The 25,144-nt window shown below is 47.0% G+C and overlaps 3 protein-coding genes and 1 long non-coding RNA gene across 9 annotated transcripts in view; 3 read left to right on the top strand and 1 right to left on the bottom strand.

Annotated features, from left to right (window-relative positions):
* Positions 1-336: 336 nt before the first annotated feature.
* On the top strand, positions 337-3,395 carry CALHM1 (calcium homeostasis modulator 1). The gene is made up of 2 exons (XM_015288733.3): positions 337-1,375; positions 2,189-3,395. The coding sequence occupies exons 1-2, from the start codon at positions 827-829 to the stop codon at positions 2,666-2,668; spliced, it is 1,029 nt and encodes a 342-aa protein (XP_015144219.2). The 5' UTR covers positions 337-826; the 3' UTR covers positions 2,669-3,395.
* Positions 3,396-5,612: 2,217 nt separating this feature from the next.
* Positions 5,613-10,253, top strand: CALHM2 (calcium homeostasis modulator 2). Its single transcript, XM_015288735.4, has 3 exons — positions 5,613-5,807; positions 7,193-8,172; positions 8,251-10,253. Exons 2-3 carry the CDS (start codon positions 7,630-7,632, stop codon positions 8,665-8,667), a joined length of 960 nt encoding a protein of 319 aa, XP_015144221.1. The 5' UTR covers positions 5,613-5,807; positions 7,193-7,629; the 3' UTR covers positions 8,668-10,253.
* Positions 10,254-13,000: 2,747 nt separating this feature from the next.
* Positions 13,001-25,144, bottom strand: part of PDCD11 (programmed cell death 11) — a 23,259-nt gene continuing 11,115 nt past the window's right edge. For all 6 annotated transcript variants that reach the window (XM_015288728.4, XM_015288727.4, XM_015288729.4 and 3 more), the window contains exons 18-36: positions 24,732-24,884; positions 24,302-24,417; positions 23,617-24,140; positions 23,072-23,134; positions 22,588-22,684; positions 21,978-22,067; positions 21,657-21,759; positions 20,953-21,130; positions 20,212-20,268; positions 18,862-18,984; positions 18,460-18,582; positions 18,080-18,275; positions 17,566-17,688; positions 17,103-17,249; positions 15,819-16,066; positions 15,026-15,194; positions 14,588-14,741; positions 14,031-14,196; positions 13,001-13,427 (exon numbers count right to left, since the gene is read on the bottom strand). In XM_015288728.4, the coding sequence (XP_015144214.2) occupies positions 13,256-13,427; positions 14,031-14,196; positions 14,588-14,741; positions 15,026-15,194; positions 15,819-16,066; positions 17,103-17,249; positions 17,566-17,688; positions 18,080-18,275; positions 18,460-18,582; positions 18,862-18,984; positions 20,212-20,268; positions 20,953-21,130; positions 21,657-21,759; positions 21,978-22,067; positions 22,588-22,684; positions 23,072-23,134; positions 23,617-24,140; positions 24,302-24,417; positions 24,732-24,884 (3,002 nt within the window). In that variant the 3' untranslated portion in view covers positions 13,001-13,255. The remainder of the gene's footprint in view (positions 13,428-14,030; positions 14,197-14,587; positions 14,742-15,025; positions 15,195-15,818; positions 16,067-17,102; positions 17,250-17,565; positions 17,689-18,079; positions 18,276-18,459; positions 18,583-18,861; positions 18,985-20,211; positions 20,269-20,952; positions 21,131-21,656; positions 21,760-21,977; positions 22,068-22,587; positions 22,685-23,071; positions 23,135-23,616; positions 24,141-24,301; positions 24,418-24,731; positions 24,885-25,144) is intronic.
* Positions 24,317-25,144, top strand: part of LOC121111058 — a 2,080-nt gene continuing 1,252 nt past the window's right edge. The window contains exon 1 of the long non-coding RNA XR_005860948.1: positions 24,317-24,450. This is a non-coding gene — a long non-coding RNA (uncharacterized LOC121111058). The remainder of the gene's footprint in view (positions 24,451-25,144) is intronic.

Here is a 25,144-nt window from a genome sequence, read left to right as displayed (position 1 = left end):
TGGGTGTTACCAGTGTGCTTTGTGATCACCTCTGTGGTGGTACCACTTTGACACACATTTCAGTAGCACAAGTGGTGACAGGCTGGAGGGAATGAATGCCTTGCTGGTGGTCAGCACTGCAGCAATATGTTTAAGGCCACTTGGAGTCCAAATATTTCAAACATTATCTTTTGGGCAGCTTGAAGGAGCAACGTGATGCTCTAAAGCTGCTTTGTGAGATGGGAGTCGAGATGTAGGAGAGCAACAACAAAATCTTTTTGGTTTGTTCTGAATGATGCAGATTTTGAGGGGGAAGTTCTGGAGCCCCATTTTCCATATGTGTTAGCAGAGCAGAGGTGGGGCATGCTGTCCACCGTGGGAGGCACCCAGCTGCCCTGCTGTATTTGCAAGCAGGTTCACAGAGCCCAATCAGCACGTCCCCTTCCTGCCAGGGCACAGATTGCTCTGGGCAGAGCACAGCCAAGGCAGCACCTGTGCCCAGCAGCCAAGGGGACTGGTGACAGGGAGACTGCAGAAATGGGGACGTAGAGAAGAATGGAGCCAGATTTAGCAAACGAGAAACAACCCAGGTCCCAGGGATACGAGGAAGAGCAATAGGACACAAACCTTGAAGTTCTGCAAGCAGCAAAATAAACAGGGAAAAAATAAAAATAAAAAAGATTGTGTTTCCTGCATTAAATACTGGGGCTGTCGGAGCATGTAAGTGAATTGCTGAACTGTACAGAGACTTGCTGATGTCCATCTTTGCAGAGAGGGTCTGAAAGAATGAAGTAAACCAAAGGTTCAGCTTGGACCGCAAAAGGGGAGGAATTGTTTCAGGAGGAAAATGGACAAGTTTCGGATGGTCTTCCAGTTCCTCCAGTCCAACCAGGAGTCCTTCATGAGTGGCATCTGTGGGATCATGGCCCTGGCCAGCGCCCAGCTGTACTCAGCCTTTGATTTCAACTGTCCCTGCCTGCCACGCTACAACCTGGCCTACGGGCTGGGCGTCCTCCTGGTGCCTCCCCTCATCCTGTTCCTGCTGGGCTTTGTGCTGAACAACAACGTGTCCATGCTGGCTGAGGAGTGGAGGCGGCCCCAGGGCCAGCGGCAGAAGGATGCAGCCGTCCTGCGCTACATGTTCTGCTCCATGGTGCAGCGGGCCATGATCGCCCCGGCCGTCTGGGTGTCAGTGACACTGCTGGATGGGAAGTGCATCACATGTGCTTTCTGCACCTCACTGCCCGTGGAGGCCCTGGGCAATGCCAGCCACCGTGGCCTCCCCCAGGGAGAGGTGAAGCGGGTCCTCGCCCGCATCCCCTGCAAGGAGATCTACGATGGGCAGGAGCTCATCGCCAATGAAGTGGCCGTCAGGTACCTGCGCTGCATCTCACAGGTAAGGGGCATCACAGCCGTGCCCTCTCTGATGGCTTAAGGTTAGGTGCTGACAGCCTTAGCTCTTCCTTAGGGGGGGGGGCTTTTCACTGAAATAAAGCTGCAGGAGGAGATGGGCAGTTTTGCAGGGTGACAAGTTGTACCCTTCACAGCAGCCTCTTGGACTCCTCTCCACCAAGCCTGGTCCAGGTGTTGGCTCCCTGGCCATGGGCACCCCTCTGCTCCATCCCAACAGTGGCAGGTTTCACCTTAACAGCATTCCCATGGACAGCAGGAGGTGACCATGTGGCAGGGCTCCAGAGCAAGGACCTGTGTCCAGGATAGTGATGCACAGTGGAGCTGTATACCAAGAGAGTCATTTAGGGCAAGTTCAGAGGGAGCAGATGTAGTTGTTACTCCATGGCTGCCACCACCTCATGTAACCCACTGTTAACCTATGGCTGCTCTGGGCGCTAGCTATAGCTCATGTAAGCAATGAGCTGATAACCACATAGGCCAGTTGCCTCTGCTGCTTAAAAGGCAACAGCCAGCATGTGTTTATTAGCCACACCAGGTAACCACAGATGAAAAAGTGCCAATAACTCCTTGTCCTGTGCTTAATTCTTCTCAAGTTCTCTGCTTCTGGCCACACCTAGAATCAGGATGGTCCAGTACTCTCCCATTGCATGTATTCTCCTGTTTTAAAGCTGCTCTCCCTGCGTTCCTTAGGACAGATAGGAATCATCCCTATTTTCAGAAGAAAAATGAAGCTTGGGAAAAAGGGTTATTATGGTCTGCCCATGACAGATCTGGCATCCCCCACTCACCCCCACAGGCCCTGGGCTGGTGCTTCGTGCTGCTGATGACCACGCTGGCATTCTTGGTCAGATCCCTCCGGCCCTGCTTCACCCAAGCTGTCTTCCTGAAGAGCAGGTATTGGTCCCACTACATCGACATCGAGCGCAAGCTGTTTGATGAGACCTGTGCAGAGCACGCCAAGAGCTTTGCCAAGGTCTGCATCCAGCAGTTCTTCCAGGGCATGAGCAAGGACCTGACGGCCACTCACTGCCACCCACCCAGAAAAGCCCCCACGGATGCTGGGGAAGCTTCAGAGAAACTTTTGGGCATCACCGACTGGGACACCATGAACATAGCCTTGAAGAGCTGGCACAGGTGCAAACCCCCGCTGCACCTCCACCCAGATGCACCCCACAGCAGCAATGGCTGGGCTGGGGAATGGCAGCCCCACACACAACCCCACACACAGCCCCCTGCTCCCCGGCGGGAGGCTGTGGTCTACTACAGCGGGGTGTGAGCAAAAGCAGAGCCACGCTTTTGGGAGAAGAACTGTGGGGTGACAAGCACCCAAAGGACAGCACTGGCACCCAGGTGACCCCATCTGCTCCACATATGCAGCCCTACAGCCTGCGTAATGCAGGCAATGAGCTCTGGGTTGAACAAGGCAGCTGGCCAAGGCTTCAATGTGATAGATGAGCCCTGGGGATGCTGGGGCATGTTGTGCATCCCGTGGCACGATGTCACAGGTTTGTGTGGAAGCAGTTGCTGACACAGATGTGTAAAACTTCCTTTCTTTCACCATATGCACTCCATGGCCTGTGACAGAGATGGAACGGGAAGAGCTCCCTGCAACGCCAAGGAGTGCTGTGCATTTGGGCAGTATTGCAATGTCCCCAGCAAAGAATCAAGCTGGGCTGCCTGTCTCCCCATCAGCCCCCCCATGCACCGACCCCTACACACACATGCAGTTTCCAGGCCATGAGAAGATTTGAAATAAAGGCGATGCAAAAAATAAACCAGTGAAGGGGTATCCCACGTTGCGATGGGAGCGGTGTGGTTGGCGTCACGGGTGCAGCTCAAGGGGAAGCTTCTGGAATGGGGTGCCTGGACCAGGAGAGGTGTGGGCCAGGCTGACCCTCCTGCCAAGGACTTTCTGCAGGATGCTCCATTCTTGCAGCTTCACCTGGATTCCTCTCAGGCATGAAGATGAACGTTATACATCAGCTCAGGTGTTTGTTTGAGAAGGCAGCTCCAAATAAATACTTCAGGCTTACCATTCAGGCTCGATGCAGAAGAATCATAAGGGTTGTTTATAAAACCACTGGGGTTTCTTTATTTCAGCACAGGGACGAGGAGCTGGGGCAGCATGTGGGACTGGCACTGGGCCGGCCGCAGCCTACGGAGGAACAGTTGGGTCAGCCACATGGCTGCAGGGTGCAGCACCAACCTTGTGCAACAGCGGGCGGGCACTGATTTCCATACAGCTCAGAGATGACGGAACCCAGAGCCTGGAGGCAGCAATGGAAATGTCTCCATTCACTCCTGGCTGTCATTGCATTAGCAACACACAGGAGAAAATAAGCTTTTAGAAACACAAATTTTACTCCTGCTGCGCCCCTTTCCAAATGCTCATCCCCTTGAAATTTCTCCTGCGTTCTTGTTTAAACCAACCCATTATGGCTCACTGGTAACTGAGGTGACTGTCATGAACATAAACCTTAATTACTGGTGCCTAACTCCACAGAGGCTGTGGGGAGAGAAGAACAAAGGACGAAATGACAATGGAATTCTTCGAGCTGCTTTGCAGCATGAACCAACCCATAGTCAAAGGCTGAATGTGGCTGACTCCCGGGAGAAAGGAGCATGACACAGATTTATCATTAATCTTCACACCCCAAACTGTAATTAAGGCACCTGCCCAGAAATTAATAGGTACAAAACCTGATTTACAAGCAAAGGAGATTAAAAGATAAAGGCGGTTTCCACTCCCATTATTTGCACCTCAGCACTGTTCATGGCTCACCCAGGAAGCTGTACCCCAAGTCCCACCACAGCTGTGATCAGCATGTGGGGCCAGCCGGCTCCATCCACATACCAAGGAACCTACGTGCATTTGCAAAGAAAAGCTTTTGGAGTTTCAGATTAGATTTTGAGATCAAAGCTCTGCTCCATGCAGCAATTTTGGAAGAGTCCCTGCAGAGCAGGCAGGGCGATTCCCCCCTTGCTGGCAATTTGTCCCAGCAGCTGTTCTGGATTTTGGGGACGTATCTCATCACTGTTGGGAGCAGACCCCTCACTGAGGGATGCAGTGTGGCTCCCCCAGGCTGTGGTCCTGGTATGGAGCGTGTTTGGTAATGGGGCTCTTAGTGGAGGTGTGAGACTGCCATGGGGCACAGGGCACTCCAGCATCACACTGCTGCAAAAACCAGGGCCAGCACACAGGGATGGGGTAAGGCTGGAGCCAAACCCAGGTCGGAGAGTGAGAAGTAGTCAGGACAAAGATCTCAGCTGGACCACAGACATTGGCTTAGCGCAGGTTTGCTCTGGGCAGAGGAGAATATGGGTGTTACTTGAAGGTTTGCCTGTGCTGAAGAGATCATCGCAGGAGCACTGAGCTTAACCCTGGGGACACAGTGACAAAGAGGCTGGGGAAATGAGAAGGAGCCTCTGGCCTCTGTGGCAGGCTGGAACTGGAGCCAATGGACAGGCAGCAGAAAGGAGAAAGCGAGGCATCAGTCTACAGAGGAAGTGGAAAGCAAAAAGGCAGAGACAGACAGGAACGTGCTGCAATCTCCAGCTCATGGGCTGCACCCAGCCCAAAAACACAGCTTATCCCACACAAATCACAGCACTGCATCGCAGCCATTACACCCCTCTGCTCGATCCACAACAGTGGGTCCATCCCAGAGGCAAGAAACAAAACCTGATGGAGCTCGTGGTGCCGGGTTCCTGCTCCTCCAGAAAACCCAGCCAGACTGGCATCTTCCCCACTGGCTCAGCGAGCTCTCAGGCTTGAAAGCAGCAGATCCTGCCCCTTCACCTGGGACCAGGGAAGGGCTTCTCCTACACTGCCCTGACCTGCTCAGCTCAAGTCCCATCCTCATTCCCATGGGTTCCAGCCTCGGTCCCACCAGCATTCCCTGGGGAGCATGGGGGTCACATCCGGACCAGACTGGGGGCTCCAGAATTTCCCTATCACAATCCATCGAGGCATCCATTGCTCCCGTCCCGCAGGCAAACCCCATCCTCTCCAGGGCCAGCCTCTGCACAGCTGCATCGCAGATCTGAAACATACCAACGTGCTTTTTCCACTGACTCATTCTCGGCTTTTCCTTCCTATTTTTTTTTTTTTTAAAGGCACAACCTCAGCCTTGCACCCAGCAGAAGCCACGCGCCTCCTCATCGCCCCACCCAGGCACAGGCCCCAAGAACAGCCTCCTCCCTCCCTCCTCCCAAAAGCTGACAGCCCAGGGCACACTGCAAAGGAAGCTGCCAAGCTTGAATACTGCTTTACCCACTTTTGCTTTGCTCGCCCGCCTGGCCTCAGCCGGACCCTCCCTGCTGCTCATCCCCCTCGCTGCTGGGAGAGCCCCACTCTCGGAGCCTGAGAGAAACCAACAAGAGAAAGCTCCAGAAGGATTCCAACAGCTTTCCAAGTAAGTGACGGCATTTTTTCACTTGCTTTCAGAGATGTCTCAGGGAAAGACTAACGCTGCCTGCTAAAAAAATCCTTTGCTGAAAGCATCTTTTCCCCTCCCATCCCACCCGTCTCTCCCATCCCCTCCCATCCCACACATCTCTCCCATCATAACCCAGCAGCAGAGGAAGGGTAACCCCTCTGCCAACACAGCATGCTCCTTGCCAGCTCCTCTTCTTTTTGCTTTCCCTGGTGCCAGGCCCTGGAAGAGAGGTTGCAAAGCCTTACTTATCAGCTTGCTCTAATAACAGGGATTTGAACGCCACACACCAGGGCAAGTTGGAGGTTTAGTGCTCTTGCTTGCATCACACAGCGCAGCAGTCAGAGCTGCAGGCCAGAGCTGCTGTCACGTGGCTGTGGGTTTTGGCTTTAAGGAGGGAGTTTTGTATATGGAAACCTGGGAAGGTATTAAAGGCACTGGGTGCTTGTTAGAGCAGGGTGAATTACGATGCCTTTCTCTCACCTGCAGAAATGCCCCCATAGCCTTTTCCTTGTAGCTGGGGCTGGCACAGGGATATCTCACCCTGGATTTTGGGACAGCTGTGCTGGGGGTTCAGGTCTCCCCCAGAACTGCTGTACAGAGATATGCACAGATGCTGCCAGTGCTGTACAAACCATCAGGGACTGTTAGTTGGCTGCCCAGGTCCTTCCTGCCTCCAGCAAACCCCGAGGCCTGCAGGCTTTGTCACACTTGAAGCTTCCTGAAACTAAACCACACAGGGGTGCAGGGCAGATGCAAAGGAAACAAAGAAATTAGCTAAGCAACACTCACTAAGGGGACAGCAAGGCAATTGTGAGAGAGAATCATCCTACCACATCCCATCCTAGCAAGAACTCCTATGTAATTTCAGGCCCAGCTCTACCGGTATTCAGTGTTTGTACATTGGATCACGATAAGCTTTGCTTTCCCAGAAAGTAACATCTCTTGCTGGCACCAAGAGTCCCTTGCCCAGTTGAAGAGACCCCCAATGGGGAACAGGACTGCATTAGCACGGGGCCATCTGCCACTATGTGCAGTACATGGGAAAGCACATGAGGGGAGCAGGACACCATCCTCCAGTAGGGCCTCAGCCCCTAGCTACTGCTTTCCCATTCATGCTTCTCCTGCCTGGTCCTCCCACAAAGCATTTCCCTGCATCCAAACCTGCCAGACAAACTTGCAGCACCCATGGGATTCATTTCCTGTTGTTTCCCTGGCATACTTCAGGCTTTTACTAAATATTAACTCATCAGGTCTAAGGAGGGAGGGCTAGAGCGTGAGTCAGTGGCAGGGCTGGGGACGCATCCATGCCCCAGTGCTCCAGTCCAGTTTCCCCAGTAACACAGCGTCCTCCTTCATTACAGGCCTGGGAGATCAATAAGTGTCCAGCGGCATCACCAGTGGTAATCACTTCTGTAGGATGTGACTAAAGCCAAAAGAAAGACCATGAACGTGCTAATGGCAAGGGTAGAAATGATCATCCCCTCGGTGATCTTTGCTACAGAAATGCTCTTGGACAGTTTAGTGGAAAACTAAAGAGTCTGAGGTTTCCCTCATTGCTCAGGCTGAATCCCTCCTCGATCCATTCTGAAGTATCCCTGGTAGCAGCAGCCAGCTCCAGAGGCTGTGACACAAGCTCTAAGCGACTTCAGTGAAGGTGTTGAGCTCCCTTTCATTTCAGCTGTCCCAAGGTCATTTCACTCCATATCATCGTGTCCCTTGGTGCTCGGACGTGGACAGTGGGGTGCACAGCCCCTCACTGCAGTAGGCACCTCCTCTCGTCCCCCATCTCCAGAATAAGATGGCTGCCCTTATCGCTGAAAACTTCCGCTTCCTCTCCTTGTTCTTCAAGAGCAAAGATGTGATGATCTTTAATGGCCTGGTGGCCCTGGGTACAGTGGGCAGTGAGGAGCTCTTCTCAGTGGTTGCCTTCCACTGCCCCTGCTCCCCAGCCCGTAACTACATCTATGGGCTGGCTGCCATCGGTGTCCCAGCCCTGGCACTATTCCTCATCGGCGTCATCTTGAACAACCACACCTGGAACGTAGTGGCTGAGTGCCACAAGCGTGGCACCAAGAACTTCTCCACTGCTGCCACCTTCCTCCTCTTCGGCTCCATCATGGGCCGGGCGGCCGTGGCACCTGTCACCTGGTCAGTCATCTCCTTGCTGCGTGGGGAGGCTTACATCTGTGCCCTCAGCGAGTTTGTCAGGCCATCCACCCTGGACAAGTTCCCATCGGAGTTCGGGGCTGAGGTGCTGGCGAGGTTCCCCTGCAAAGACGTGCCGGCAAACCTCACCAAGTTCAGGGATGAGGTGACACGGAGGCTGAGATACGAGTCCCAGGTAGGCATATTAGGAAGAGAGCTACATGGAGTGGGTAAGACCATCTTGACATGTCCTAACGCAAACTCTCTCTCTCAGCTCTTTGGCTGGCTGCTCATTGGGATCGTTGCCGTCCTGGTTTTTCTCACCAAGTGCCTGAAGCACTGCTGCTCACCACTGAGCTACCGGCAGGAGGCCTACTGGGCCCAGTACCGCTCCAATGAGGACAAGCTTTTCCGCCGCACGGCTGAAGTCCACTCCAGGATCCTGGCAGCAAAGAACGTGAAGCAATTCTTTGGATTTGTGGCGCTTGACAAGGAGGAGAAGGAGCTGGTGCAGGAGTTCCCAGTGGAGGGCGTCCAGCCAAGCCCCCAGTGGAACGCCATCACGGGTGTCTACATCTACCGGGAGAACAAGGGCTTCCCCCTCTACAGCCGGCTCCACAAATGGGCAAAAGGGGTGGAAGGGAATGGGCCAACCCCAGAGGGCCATGAAATGCTCTTCTTGGCTTCCTAAGATGGACGGGTGTTGGGAGCAGTTCCCCAGTCTGCCTAGCAGGACTACTAGTATTGGTGTGCAGCTCATGGATTTGCTGGGAATATTCCTGCCAGCAGGATTATTACTCTCAGCAGGTAAAAAGGAATCAACAGCCTCAAGGCAGAGGCTGATAAGCAATGCGCTGACCTGGGGAACCCCTCCCTTGAAGACAACTATCTTGCTGGTGCCCCCAGAGGGATAAGGGGAGCAGAGCAGATGCACACCTTGCCTCCAGGCTGCTGGTGTGCCCTGCTGTCTTAAGCACCAACAGAAACCTCAAGGAGGAAGAGCTGGGAATATTTCTAACTCTGACTCTTGCAGTCTCACCTGTCTCCCCTGTGGCAGGGTTAGTCCTAGCCATCCTACGCACCCACCTTTATATTGACACCAGTATCTTCTTATGCAGTTCTGCAGTGCCTGTTACACTGACAGGTCCTGGAGCACTTTACGGGCTTCAGAGGGAAAGAGGGAAGCAGTGAGTATATTCCTGTAGCAACAAAGATACAATAGCATTTGGGAAGGAGTGGGTCAGTACTACATCAGCACACCAAATAACTGAGAGACTAAGGCAGGAGGAATTACCAACATTGTAGGCATTCAGAAAGACACTCTGTAATTACTAAGTTGAAATTTGGGTAGGACACTGAACTCCCTTTGTTCTTATTGAAGCGTCTGGCAATCTCTAATGAGCCCAAATGGTTGCAGCCATGAGAATATAACCCTGGAAGGTGACACCATCAGCAGAATAACTCTCAGGCGAGGTAGCATAGTGGAGGCTCAAAGGGAGAACAGCACTCACAGTGAACCACAGCACTATGTGCAGCTCATTGCATTGCTCATCCACCACTGGATGAGAGTGCTGCTTGTTTGGGTTGACAAGCTGGAACAAAACCCCAGCCAGAATTACATACATATAATTATGTATGCGTATATATATATATGTATGTGTGTATATATATGTAGTGCTGTATATATATGTACATACACACGATATATATGTATATATATATAAAATTATACTTTACTATACTAACGGAGCATAATTCTTCCAGGGAAAGGGGGCAAGAAACTTGCCAGCCAAAAGACCACGTTACATGCACTCACCTGCACTATTGCTACTGCAGCACAAGAGACTGTGGGAATGGGATGAGGGGAGCAGCCCTTTCTCTACTCCTCTATCACTGAACTAAATTCTTAACACTGCTTTAAACAGTCCCCGCAGCAAACTGCCCGTTGTAGGGACTCAGCTGTACTGAGAGCAAGGCCAGAGAGGTGTTATACTACTGCAATTGCTGACACTGTGCTGACTGTGGCTTTGAGGCTGTTCTGGCACTGTGCCTCTTTCTGCCTGAGAGTCAGATATATACACCTAACACTTCAGAGGAGGCAGGACAATGGAGTTTGGTTTTCCTTTTTGGTTCCTCTACAGACACAACTTCCATTTACACTGTGCCTTTTACTGAAAAGCCTTGAACTGTTAAAAAACAAAACAAAACAAAACAAGCTCACTGAACTCAGAGAGGCTTCAACACAAGGAGATTTGAAATAAACTATTAAATGAGTTATTTTCCATTGCCTTTTGATGTTTTTTAAGGGGGTCACAGAAGGCATGTTTTAATATTCCCTTTGAAGCCACGAATCGGGAACTTATGTTTTCTTTCTATTAAATATTTACATCCTCTTCTGCTGAGGCAACACCAAGATACTGTGTTCTAAAGTATCATCGCATATTATAAACTAGTGGAGGAGGCATCCCAGGACCCATGATCAGCTCCACCATAATTTGCCTTTCATTTGTGGGAAGGCCCTGCTAACAGCTGACCTAATCTTCAGGAATGAGCATATGCAAGTTAAAAAAAAAAAAAAAAACCTGCATCCACTTGAGATAAAAAAGTTAATTTGCATTTCTCCTCATAGGCCCACAGGAGTGAACACGCATAGGCGCTTGCCACCCCCACATGCAAGTCAGCAGATGCAAGGTAACTTGCTGAAACAGTAGCATGAGCATATTCCTCTTACTTCCCTTTGTGACAGCCCTCATTCCTTTGAACCACCTCCGCTTCCTTCTCTTCCTCTCCCCTCCTTTTGAAGGAGAGGGGCACAGTGCTTGCTAAAGGATTTGTTTATCCTAAGAATACAGCATGTGTACAGCCCAGCCTTTGCTTTGTTTAGATTCTCTCTTCTCCATTAACTCCAGCTGCTATCCATGCGTTGGGATGGGCCAGAGACTTGTGCAGCTTGCCCATTTTCCCACCATCTTCCTGGAGAGGCAGATTTGGGCTGGCAGCTGACAGCAAGAAGCACAGCAAACCACTGCTGTTGGAAATACTGCACTGTGGCATTTCTCTAATATGTAGCAAATCTCAAACAATGCAATTATAAGGATTTTTTTTCCCTGTTTTTTCTCCCTTCTTCCATAGCCCTGAGCATGGTCCCTGATAATGCAGCTCTGGGCTTCTGGCCCTCTTAGCCCATCAGTGACCTTGTGAATCATGGAATCATTTGAGGTGGAATTGGCCTTGAATGGTCATCTAGTTCAACTCCCTTGCAATGAATAGGGTTATCTATAACCCTGCCAAGGTAGTCACTCATCCTTCCCTGCTGAGGGTGAGGTGAGGTCAGCACAAGGAAGAAAGTAGCGAAGGAGGAAAGGAGTCAGGGTGAGAGCTACCAATGTGTGGGAAATGCTGGGAGCAAAGAGACAAGGAAAAGTGTGGGGGGAAGAAGTAGACTTGATTAACTTCTGCAAGAACACTCAAAGTAGGACATTAAGCCACGTAGCTTTTTAACTTAAGTGTAAGCAAGCAGAATACCAAAAGGGAAGCCAAGGCGCCTGTCCTCCTGGCATGCTGGATCACAAAGGCTGAGCTCACGTGCTCTGTGCTCCTCCTGCAGAGACTGAAAGCAACGCCATCACAGAGCAGCCTACAGGCTGTCAGCTAGGGCACGCTTTCCAGCAGCAAGCCAGGCTTAACCCAGGCTCCGGTACACAGAATTGCACACAGCTCTTTCATTTTCCCTGCTGACTACTGTATAGACTATAATAGCCCCTGTAATCATAAGGAAATAATACCTCAAAGGGATCTTGGTTTCAATTCAGACACTTATTTACATATTCTATTATGTAGCTAATTCATTTGTGGGAAAAAAATAAAAGGAAAACCACCATTACTGCAGTTGCACCGTGAATAGCAGCAGCTGCTACTGGATGTTGCAAGAAAGTATCTTCCTTCTCTAGAAGAGCATTAAGCATGAGTCCAGCACCTTGCTGTCCCTGCAGATCAGCAGTGAAGTAACTTGTTTTTAAATCCCATTGCATTTGGGAATTAACTGAACGCTTAATTACTCAGCCTTGCCCACGTTGGGCATTCAGAGAGGCAAAAGGGTTGAGTCCTGCAGAACTCTGGTTTGAAGTTCAGAGTGCCTCCAATGAGTGAGGTTCAATAGCCTTGACTACTCAAGGCTATTGTTTCAAACTTGGGCATCCACACAGTGTCTACACTGGATAATCACCTCCTTGTATCCCCTGCTTTTTTCATCACTTTCAGTTCTCTATAAAAAACCATCACATCATCCACATCTTAGTGGAGAAATATAAGACCAAGGATAAGACACCAATACCAGTGACAGCATATCAAAGATAGTTGGCTTTTTCTATGCAGAAGGTTAGCTGGGGATGATTTACTTTTTTCCAGCACAGAAATAAAACACTCTCTTGAACTTCAATGATTTCTCTTAAAAGATGCCCACTACTGAAAATCATTGACTTTTTCTGTCATCAGACACTGGTGATTTGTTACAAGATGGCAGTTACCACGGGATCCCTTGTAACTGGACATTGTATGCATTAAAAGTAGAAGCTTTTTCAGCTAAAAAAAGCCAAGAACATCCTGGGGTGTATTAGGAGGGACCTTATCTGAAGGCCAAAGGAGGTAATTCTTCCCCTCTGCTCTGCAGTGGTGAGTCATCTGGGGTGATGTGCGCAGTGCTGGGTTCCCCAGTACAGAGATAGTCACTGGGCTTACCAGAATGAATCCCGCAAAGGAACAGGAAGATGAGAACAGGACTGGAGCATCCATCATACAAAGAGAGGCTCAGAGCTGGAGCTTTCAGCCTGATGAAGAAAAGGCTCAAGCCAGATCTTATCCACGTGTATAAATACTTGTCAGGAGAGTATAAAAAAAAAAAAAAGGTAGGACCAGACTATTCTTAGTGGTGCCCTGGGACAGTACAAGAGAAAAATGGGCACACATCACTGTACCTAAAGACAGTGAATCCCAACAGCACCATTTCCATAGGAAAGTAGACCAGGTAGGGGTGATGTTTATATTGATTATAAAACAATCTGTACTTAAACTGTCTTCAGTCATCAACAAAGATTATTTGTAACATTCAGACAAAGCTGCAAGCATTTATAAGATCTTTTCTTTAGATTCTGTGATGTTTCTACTTCGGTTTGGTCACAGACCAATACTCTTCAGAAATTCACTGTCCATGGAAACTCCACGCCTATCAGTTCCCACTTTGCATGGAGAATGGAGTCTTTCTGCTTTTACTTGTGGTGTGTTTAGGTGTCAGCAAGGGAACTCTTGGCCTCCACATACTCTAGTGCTGCTGTCTTAACAGCCATGACAGTTTCTGTTGTACCATATTTCTTTTCATAATCCAGGTAGCGCTTAAAGAAGAATTTCATCTTCTTTGGTGCTAAGTTCAGGTGTATGACCCTCTCAAAGATGTCCCTGCAAGAAACCAAAGTGATTCAGATTGCTGTGTTGGTGACAGCACTCAACACAAGCCCTGTACCCAATGAGCCAAAGCGCAGAAACTCATGGGAGACACACAATCTAATGCCTCCAGAAAGAGATTCAGGAAAACTGGTGAAAGTCTCGAAGCGGAAGCCTTCTTCATAACTGTAAAGCTGCAGGACAATTTACACTAAGATCCAGCCACTGTATTCGACCCGATGTTCATGAAACGCCTGCAGCTGGATCTATAGCGTGAGAAGCTGAACTTCCTTTTTTCATCTCAGCAAAAGAGAGACAATTCTCCTTCGTTTCATGCTACAAGAGATAAAAGGGCTGAACCTTACTGAAAGCCCTCTAGTTTTTGTTCTGAAGGTCACTCCTTACTATTAATTACTAACTCCGCCATGCAGATCTCCTTCCAGTCTTCCCAGACCTGGGGAGAACAAGCTTTTGCTGTTTTCTTCTCTACGAGATACAAATTCTCCTTTGCTCTGGGAGGCCCTCAACAGTATCATGTTGCAGGGCACTTCTGCTCTTTTCAGGTGTTACTCCAAGCACTATATCGTCCCTTTCCCAGCTGCCTATAGCACAACTCACCGTATTTCCTTCTGGCTGCCCTGTTTGATCATGATGTCCATGTAGATAGACCATATGTCTGTTCGCTTCGGGTAGCTGTTGAGAGTGCTTTCAAACAGGGCCTTGGCATGTTCTGGGTCACCGAAACGGAACTCCAACTGTGCAAACCTTGAAATGACATCCACATCTGGAACAAGAAATGACATGTTAGGGGATCACAGCAGCCCTCATTCCTGTGAAGAGACACAAATTGAGTTATAATTACACAGAAAAGGCAAGCACAGAGATAGCATCATCCCTGTTCAGAGACTAGTGTGTAAAGTGATTCTGGTCCAAGGTGGAGGGTCAGAGCAAAGGGGCTGCAATTTTTTTTTTGCTTGTTTTACAAGAGGCTTTAGTATTGATACCCAGCTGAAATTTCCCCTCCCCTTACAGTCAAGGAAAGCAGATTCAACTCTATCTGGAGGCAGTTTTCACTTATTATAATCACCGTCACATGCAGAGACATCAGAAGGCAGCCCATCTGCTGGAGACCCATAAATGCATAGTCCAAGTTATGATTAGCAATGAGTGCTTACGTTCTTTGGTGGGCAGAGCCTTGAGAGCACGCTCCAAAAGCCTGTGTGTAGCCTCAGTCTGGCCTTGCTTCAGGAGGAAAGAGGCATATTTCAGCCACACTGATTTTTCCTGACGGAAGCGCCTCAGCATTGTGTGGTACAATTCTTCTGCTTGCTGGAATGGCAAAGTTGGGTTAGATCACACAGACTCATAACAAAGCCCTGTAGCTCAGTAGACTCTTGCTCATTAAACTCTAGTTTCTGGCCCAGGCGTCTCTGAACACCTGTGAGAAGTAACTGTCAACAGTTCTTCATCTGAAGCCAAACACAACTATTAATCCCAGTTAGGAACAGGACAGGGCTAATGTCTGAGAGCCAGAAGCTTACACAGCCAGAACTGGTGGTTTACTGACAAGACAGAACAGGATACTTGCCTGGGAAGTGCTTGCACAATCTCACCTTGTACTTCTCAGAACTGGCATAGATATCGCACAGATGCTGGAAGACTTTCAGAGGTTCATTGTATTGAACAGCTCTCTCAAAGACCTTCATCAGTGTCTCCTCAGTGCCATACATGTTCTCCAAGTTTAGAAGAGCAACCCAGACATTCAGCTTCTCCTGTTCTTCCCTTAAAGCAGATATGAACAAGAACATACAGCCTTTTATCAGCCTACATCAGCTTTTTGCAAGCCACCAAAAACCTGCTGACTTGTAGCCTGTTATCAAGACAAGTGAAAAACCACTCTTGGAATAAGCACAGCAGTTGTTTCATCCTACAACTTTTGATCACTGTTGTTTGTAATTAAAAACCACAAGGATGATTCAAGAAAACACAATGCACCTTACCATGCTGTGGAGATGCTTTAATACCCAAGGGTGTAGCCCTATGGAAAGGGCAATAGGAGTTTCACAGTTTATTTCATTACTTCATTTAGGGACATCGCTAACAGCATTACGCTCTTCCAAGCCCTTCCAACTGCTCAGAGGTACGTCTGTGTACTCAGTGATACCCTGGGGAGTCACTGTGCCCACAAGCTGCAGCAATCCAGCTGCAGGCCAAGTGTAGTGACTCAGATCATACCTTCAAAGGGCCAGCCGACAATTGCTACCATTTAATTCTTCTGAGCTCGCTGAAAAAGAACTTCCCACTTCACATGCACGCACACACTGATGGCACTACCAGTGTTCTTCTTCCATCACCATTAACCCACCATTACTTATTCTATGAGGCAAAGGCAAACCCCATTATTACCTGAAACAGATTGTTTTAAGTGCTCTCTCTGCCACAGCTCTAGCCTTCTCAATCTCAGTAGCCTGGAGGTGGAAAGCCATATACTGCAGCCAGAGGATGGAGCTGTTGGGACTACTCAGCACCAGACGGTCAAAATCATCTGCTGATTGGGGCTGACGACTGGGGTCCATCAGGGCTGCCTCTAATTTGCATAGCTCTTTCTCCTTCTTCTGCTTCTCCAGCTCCTTCTCCTTCTTTGTTTGTTTCTTCTGATGAAGGATTGGGGAAGAACAGATACTTTACGTCAGAATAGGCAGGCCCAGCTAAAGCACAGCCAGATCCCAACGTATCCAAGGCTAGGGAGGTTTCTCAAGGAAAGGAGACCAATTTTTTCAGGGAAGAGGAGAATGACACCCTTACCCTCCACACACACACAGTTCACACCCCCCAGAAGAGAAGAACTACATGATATCTGATTTCTTTTAAGGAAATACATCAAGGGCTGTAAGTGCTTCATTAGTCTTGCATCCCAACTGCACGATTCACACTTTCACATCCACCCCTTCTTTTCATCCTTAACCTCAACCCCTCAGGCTGGCATTCACCGCCATCTTCCACTCGAAAGATCCAGGACACATGGGGAGCAATTGTGCAAGACTGGGGTATGTTGCTGGATCACCAGGATGACTCAGGACTAAACCAGAAATAAACGACAGCATAGTTCCCAGCACAAGGCAACTGCACCTTAGGCAAAGTATTTGCCATCTGTAGCCTCTAAAAAGAGGTAAGTTTTGAGGGACAGGAAATCCTGAAGAGTAAATACGAAAGCACTTCATGGGCTTGTTTCCAGTTTTGCTGGATTGCTCATACTGAAACACCCTCCTAAAAACAATTAATCACAGTATGAAGAAGCACTTCTTTGTATTCTAGGAGGGCTGTAATTTGAAAACATTTTCCATCTTCAGGCTTTCCTTTAGATTTAGAATAACAATTAAAAAAATGAAAACCAGATGAAATCAAGAACAAGTATTTTAACTTCATTAAAGTGTTCAATCATATATATACATATTTTTTACATGTCTATGTGAGAATCCCTATTTCTCTTCTCTGCTTCAGAGATTACCTGCTGCTAAACCCAGCACTCAGTGTAGTTAAGGAATTAGTTAAGGAATTTATGTATTAGTTGCCAGATTGTCCCTTGGGTTAAGAGGCTTTGCTCCAAGGCAGTCAGACATGCAAGTATCAAGACAACATGTGATGGCCACCATGTGCTTCTCCTGTGCAGGTGATACTAGCACACAGTACCTTAGACTGCAGATTCTCCTCCTCCTCCTCACTCTCTGAGCTCTCTTCCTTCTGATTCAGTACAGGCACTTCCAGTGCATTCATGTCCTCATCCCAGGTGAAGCCTGCAGAAACTTGCAGCCTGGGAACTTCACCACATTTCCTTATCTGTTTAGAGAAAAACAGAGCATGTCTTAAGTTTTAATCTTATTTTACACTGAAACCAGTCACAGATGCTGGTTGTTTGGGACATGGCCTAATGTGACAGCCTACCATTGACTTCTCCCACTTGCAAACAGCTCACCAGAAAAACATTTAACTCTGGTCAACTTTGCTGTAAATGAAACCCAGTTCATGCACCATTCACAGCTGACAAACTGTGCCCTTGTACCTCTGGCAATGACAGTTACTGTCATCCCAGTTAGAGCTGATACATCTCAATGCAAAGTTGTTTCCAATTCATGTACTCCTTCCAGCTTCTCACCTTAGATTTCTTCTTAGCTGCCTCTTCCTCCTGGTCACCATCCTCTTCTTCCCGGTAATACACTTCAATTCCACTGTCATTTTCATCTGCTGGGGAGAACTTCCTTTTTTTTGGCTTTGTTTCCTGCAACGGGGAGGAGATGAGCACTCGGTGAACAAAGACATCTGGAGTTTCTGAATGCACAGTAATGAGTGGCAGCAGAAGGGCAGTACCCTGGCACAGCATTCCTCACTATGCTCTCATATAATGGAGACAACAGAATAAACTCATGCTCACCTACATCTGTTGGCAAAATCAACAGAACAGCTCATACAAGCAACATAAATGGGCTGCTTATTCAGTAAACTCCAACCCAAAAAGATTTGTTTCTCATCTTTACAGCTCTCCAATGAAATTTAATAATTTTTTTCCCTACTTGAATTCCCCAGCCTGATATCAGGGAATCTTCCCAGTCATCAGTCATTTTTTGGGCCAAACAAGTCCTTTAATATGTCCTGAGCAACCACATCCATACCTGCTCACTCTCAGAGTTCACTCTCCTTTGTTTTCTCTTCATCTTAACTTCTTCTTTCTTCTCCTTGTTATCTTCTTCTCTTTTCTCTTCCTCTGCACCACAGCGTGGTAAGCCTAGGGATTCAGGCAAGACGCTTGGCATCTCAGTGTCCTCAGGCAGGAGAGAGAGCTCAACGTGATTTTCTTTTTTATTGACACTTCAGAGCGTTGCCAGGAGCAGTGAGAGAAGAAAATAATCATAAAAACATTTAAGATGACTGCAATGATCTGAACTAGTCCCCAGAATCTTCCAACCTTTCACTGTCCCTCTTTCCATTCCCACTTCCTACCTCATCTCCCTTCTACTAACAGAGAGCCCTTTTTTAAGAACCTTGGACTTACTCAAGGACCTTGGCAGTGAGCAGCTTTCCCTCTGGCAGGTATTTCTCATATAAGGAGTGTTTCTGTACAAAGTAAGGGGAAACGTTCTGGAAAAGGATTCGGCCCAGAAGAGAAGCAGACAAGCTGAGAAGGAGAGAACATGTAAATAAATGGTCCGTAACAGAAGAGAGAAAGCACAATGACTGTATCTGTGGAACCATAAGTTCTGTATAGTATCACTCAAATTTTCCATATTTCAATCTCACAGGCTCAGGAATGTAGCAATAAACTTAATCTCAGGAATCAAAATGTCATTTTGCAACAGAAAACTACATCAGACACTCCCTTAAAGATCCCAGAACTGTACATACAAAGTTTGCCCAGACCCCCCATTTCCCAGTACAGTTTTCTTTTGCTGCTCACCCAAAGAATACACCTGATGGAGTAACTGATTTGACATAGCCTCTTACTAGCTGGCCTTTTTTAACATCCTTAATACATGTTATTTCAACATCCTCCACTTTCCGGCTGTTCCTTGGGTTTAATCTAAAAGAAAAGAGAGGTAAGAAAGTAAAGCGCTAGTTCATCTACGAATACCACATTCTGCTCTAGATATTAAACAAAGAAATGGGTATTAAGAACAGCTAGTATGTTCTGGAAAACATACCAGCTCAGAGACACCCTTTACTTAATTCAAATGCACTAATGGACTATCTGCATCCTTGCCAAGTTATACATAGCATTAGAGAACAGATGTGCTGTAAACAGAGTCAAACAAAACAGATTTGGGGCACTACAATTTAAATAGGATATAAAACTATAACAGAACGTCCAAAGGAGGGCAACAAAGATGATGAAGGGTCTACAGGGCAGGATGTATGAGGAGCAGCTAGGTCAGTTGGTTTGTTCAACTTCCTTAGGGGGGAGCAAAGGGGCAGGCACTGATTGCTGCTCTCTGGTGACAGGAATAGAACCCAAAGAAATGGTGCTGGGCCACAGGAGGTCAGGCTGGGAGCGAGGGAAAGGCTCCTTACTGAGAGGTGGTCAGGCACTGGAACAAGCTCCCCAGGGCAGCAGACACAGCACTAAGCTGACAGTAGCACTGTTCAGACAACACTTGCAGACACAGGGTTTGAATTTTGGGAGGTCCTGTGTGGAGCCAGAAGCTGGACACAATAATCCTTGTGGGCCCCTTCCATCTCAGGATATTCTATAATTCTATGAATAGATCAGCGTGGCTTCCTCTGACACTAAGAAAATGTAAAATGCTGTCTGAAGTTTTGTGTGAGACAGCCCGTGGCTTTTTTTCCTCTCCTCCTTTGTTTTTAAGATGGTTCATTCCAACACAGTTGTACAGAGAAGACAACACGAGAGGCTCAGTTTTAAAAGAAGACATTTAACACACACTATTCTTTACTCAAAATGGTTAAAATGTGGCTGAACACTGAAGGAAACATATTTGAATTGCAAATTCTAGGAAGGAACTTTTTCTTTCTTCCTAACCAAAAAGGAGTTGTCAAATCAAATCTACAAACAGTGAGAAATAAAAATGCCACCTGAACATTCTTTATCAGCTCTGCATCAAATGTCAGACTTTGCAGACTTGTCGATACACAGGAAACAAGTCTTATCCCTTATAGAAAGTAAATAAATAAATCAATCTAGCTCTCGTCTTCTGAACACTTTACAGCAAACTGTACAAAGCAACAGCAATTGGATTTCACAATCCTTCCTTCTCACTGGTAGGAGATAGTTTGAAGGGAAGACACCAACCTGGACTGCCGAAGAGATAATTGGATTTTGCCGTTCTCGTTGGAGAGGATGTAACATCTGCATAGCAGAATAAAGGGAGGAAACAAAGGGATTATTTTTTACCCTTAAATAAAGGCACACATGGAAACAGGTATTTTCACCAGCACAATGAAGCTCCAAAAAACACTGTCCCTGGGAGTACTCACTGCCTAACACAAAGCAGCATGACAGAAAAGTTCATGACACCATCTGAAGGGTGTTCTGAAACAAGTCTATTTGCTGCACCTAGTCTCCATTAGAAGCATAAAAGAACTGCAGATTGTTACAGCTGAATCACTTGACTCGTCTCACCCTCCAGCGTTCCCAACAAGTTTGTGCAGTAGAGAAAGGCAATTACTCGAACATTATAAATGTAAAGGCAACTGGTTTGCCAAATAGCACACAGAACTGAAGCAGAGCTGGGATAACTGACCTCCCTCAACCCCATCATCAGCTTAACCACAACATTATCTTCTCTCAAATGACAGTCCAAGAAGGCAGTCAAAAGGGGCTTTTTCATGCCTGAAAAGTGATGTTTCAGCCAAACACATAAGAGGTTACAGCCTTCTCTTCTGAACAGGTGACCCAAAAAGTAAGCATTACTTCTTAGCAACAAGCTGAACCTTACAGATCTAACATCATCTTATGGTAGTGAAAAAACTGTCACCAGATAGGAATATATTTCTAAGCCTTGAACAACAAAGAACAACAGGAGTTACTGACCTGACAACCTTGCCAATTTTGAAGTCACTCAGAGGACTCTCTGTGTACTTATCGCTTAGGTGAAAGATACTGACTTTGCCAGCCTTCCCACCTGGCAGAGTGATGGTCAAACCAATGTGAGGAATCATTTTTGCTACCATGCCTACAGTGATGGTACCTGGTTCCAGTGACTGTATTCCTGGAAAAGGCAAAGGAGGGAAAAGTCTTCATAATACTCTTAAAGCATGCAACCAAAGTAACAGGGCTACTGAGCCAGTGAAACTGATTTTAGTTGCATAGTCACATACCAAACCCACTAGCTTCTGGCAAGGTGCAGTCTGTGTTCTCTCAGTTTACAGCAACATGCTTGACATGAGAACACAGATGAGATCCTTAACTGCACAGTTACAACATTCAGAATAACTTACAGATACTGGCAGATGTACCACCTCATGTTTGAGGTCAGAAAGGAATACATTCATATGTGCTTCAGATAGGATTTCTGTCTGAGACAGTAGGCAAGCAGTTCCTTAAAGATTTGACCCCTCTTGCCTTGCACACTGCTACATCTGGGTCGGGGTCCAAGGGGTTACTTCTATTTTACAAGGAGCTACAAGCTTGGCTCTCAAGTGCAATAGTTTCCTTTGCTGTGGAGGTCAGCGAAGACCCAATTCTGAGGAAAGCATTATATTTACTTGTGCCCTGCTGTTAAGGCTCCGCTATACCTGTGAGCGACAAGAAGAGGTTTGTTTCAGTGGCATCTGTTCCAGTCACTGTAGCAGATAATGCTTGGCCATTTTTGAAGTTCTTTTCTGGATGTTTTAAGACCTGAAAGGGAAGACAGATTTCCACCTATTACCAGAAAAGGAGCTTTGCACAACATTGATTTGTGTACACTCCTATGAAGCTTTAAAGTTCTTAAATGCATCTTTGATGCGTACCCGTGACAGATAGCTCAGCTTTTCTTCAATGGCTCAGTTAACCCAGCCTGAACCAGCTAGAGGCACAGAAGAAAATTGTGTAGCTTACCTGTAATAGCCTCTTACCTTTGTGTTCAGAGACAGCAGCAGACGAGGAACTCTTCCTCGAACATCAGGGGTGACTTCTACCTCCAGCCAATTTTTCAGGGTGTTATACTGAAAAGACAACAAACAGCCAAAAATAGCATGAGATCTTTGATTAATGACACCCTTCTTCAGTGAAAACCACCTTTCTTTAGTGGGCTCACTGATTTTTAAGGCTAGAAAGGACTACTTCAGCCTTGGCATCTGCATCAAGCAAAAATGGTGATTTCAGATCTACTCTGAAGTGCACAATGCTGCTGTGATTCACAGGCAAGTACACATAAAGGATCAGCAGTGATACTTAGTGGTGGTGGCATAAATAATTTATCACAGGCTGTTTTGCTGGAGTGCAGGGTGGGAAGCATCTGTTGGCAACAACCTGGCATGTTTAAGACTACCAGTCAACTCAACTCTCTCAAATATAGAAAGTGCACCTTCCCTCCTGTCCTCTCGTAAGACACGATGCTTTGTGTGGGCCACTCTCATGGTTAATTAAGAGCCTGGTAGTGCCACTTTGTTCATAGGTTTAAGTTAAAGCCTCTGGGGTTACCTCCACCTGCTGTCTCCTCCTAGCACACTTCTCTGACCTCACCTTCCTCACAAAACAGGTGACTGTCTGTCCAGTGTTGTAGGGTCCAAGCTTCTCACGGGTGTCATCTCTCATTGTTTCAACTTCCCCTTCTATTTCACTGTTTACAAATAAAGAAAGATGACATTGGTTAGGAGATTTGATCCTAGCAATGCAGATAGGAATGAGAAAACCAAGAAACTGTGGCAAGCCAATGTTACTGTGACAACGTCTTTGGGCTTAAGAGGGGAAATCCTTTCAACATGATGGAACATACCATGATCCAGACTGGCAGTACATTAAGCCAAAAGGACATTCAAAGGAAATGGTGTGCATCTCACAGCATACACAGTTAGCAGAGAAAATGAGCAAGATGTTATGCTACACATGAAACTCCTTACTTCTGAATGGGTTATCTCATTCCCTAAAGGAATGTAACAATACAGGGAAGCTACATGGATACAAGGTCTGTAAAGTGTGTATAGACAATACAGAGACCAACACTTACCTTGGTCGAATGCTGAGCTCTGGAATGGACCGTGTGAAGTGTGGATGGGTGATGGGCAGGTACCTAAAGAACATAAATAGAATCAAAGTTTCTCATTACTTCACCACACCCCAGTCACCTGTATTCTGCACTGCTGAAAAACAACTGTAAGCTCCTTAAAACTATAAAAGCCTTTCTGTTTTAGCCCTTCCTAGTACTATTTCGGTGGTAACTTAGGTACCCAAACTATTTAAGTAAATTTAATCTCTGGAACCAAATTCTGCTTGCATTTAAGGTTTCCACTGGACCTTAAAAGATTAGACATTCTTCTTGCAATCTACACTCAAGATAAATCCAGTGAAGAGGTATAGAGAGTTGATTCACTGAAACATGGATCTGAGATAGAACATAACTGCAGATTTCCTCAGGTTCTCAACTACTCCAGAAAGGATAGACACAACAACATCTGGCAACAGAGAGAACAGCCTAGACCATTTGAATTAAAGTAATTCTATGACCTTTCACATTCCCCTAATGTCAGTGATATTAGGTGCTTATTTTCCCACCTGTGAGTGTTCACATCTCTGCCTCCAATGACCCGAGCAGTCACCTTCTGTCCAGCTTTCAGAGTGTATGTTGGAAAAGAGTGTATGGGCACTTCATCCAGAATCCGGGATGCATGGATTGAACCCGTCAATTTGTCATCAATAGCAACTGTGACATGGGTTGGTTTGACAGATTTAACAGTGCCAGTAACAATATCACCCAGAGAAAGAGAGTGTTTCACAGCAGCAGCAAGTGTCTCTTCTAATGCTGTCTCAGACTCTTTCCGGTCCCTTACAAAAGCATTCTTCTTTGCTGGGTCTTGCACTGCTAACAGGACTCCAAGATCATTCGCCTTCACCATTTTTAAGGTTGCATAGATTCTTTGTCCCACCTTCAGTTTTTCTGAGTCAAAGCGGAAGGTATCATTGAAGTGAGAGGCTATGGGGATAGCTGCCAGCCGGCCTGAGTCCAACAGAGACACGATGGCAAACTCTTCTGCTATGTGCTGCACGATGGCAGGGTGCTGGGAGTTCTTTGTGAGCCGCTAAACAGAAATGGAGATAATGACACCCCTTGCTGAGATTTTGATTCCCTTTACTCAATTCTCCTGCAGCTCGAAAGGAGGAAAGGCCTCCCCCCACTCAAAATTCATTATTCCCCTAGGGTGTGACAGAGGAACAGAAACATTTAAAACTGAACACCTACTTGCTTGGCTCTTTTTTTTAAGAGTTCTTCTCGAAGAGAAACATACACCTTGGACGTGATGGCATCCACATGAAGAACCAGTCCCTTTGCTTTCTCACCAGGAACGACATTTTTGCCTACAAACAAGAACAGATTATCTCCTGATGACGGTAAAGAACTTTGAGTAACTGAGCTTGTGGCACACGACAGGCAGGAACGGTCACCTCTGGAACAGATTTAACTCATAACTGCAGTGATAAAAAGACTACTTAGCTGCTAATTGTAACTAAGTTACTCACACAAGATAGCAGAAAGGTAAACAACACTTTGAGTTGTCCTTGCCCTGGTTAGACCCCACCCAGGTTGGCTCCTCACCTGAATAACTAATTTCAAGATGGAGGCTTCATACGACATGAGTGAAACCCAAAGCAAGCAAAGAAAGGACCCCCACCTCCCAAGTGGTAGCGAGTAGCTGTTACAGTCAAGCCTCTGACACAGCTGCCACTGAAGAGTGCTGAGCCATCCTCCATCACATCCTGCACAACCAGCTGCAGCTCCTTCCCAGGCACCAGCTCACAAACGCATCGGGCTAAGCCAGACTCCTCTAGAAAAAGGCAAGAAAATTTGGCATGTTAATTTTACTTATGACGTTTCTTACTAAAACAGTTTCACATTTGCTTAGAACAGCACAAACAAGCATTTATATCCACCTCCGCAGCAGAAAACACAGTTTAGGCTCCTGGATCTATAAAGTGCGTGCAAATAATACAGATACGTAAATTTTATGATCTAATGAAAGCAGAAACAATTTTATGACATTAAGGATCTGATAACTCTAGGAAAAAAAAAGCCAAACAAGTTTAG

The sequence above is a fragment of the Gallus gallus genome, chromosome 6, assembly GCF_016699485.2.
Source record: "Gallus gallus isolate bGalGal1 chromosome 6, bGalGal1.mat.broiler.GRCg7b, whole genome shotgun sequence".
NCBI lineage: Eukaryota > Metazoa > Chordata > Aves > Galliformes > Phasianidae > Gallus > Gallus gallus.
This window is presented reverse-complemented; position numbering and strand designations above follow the sequence as displayed.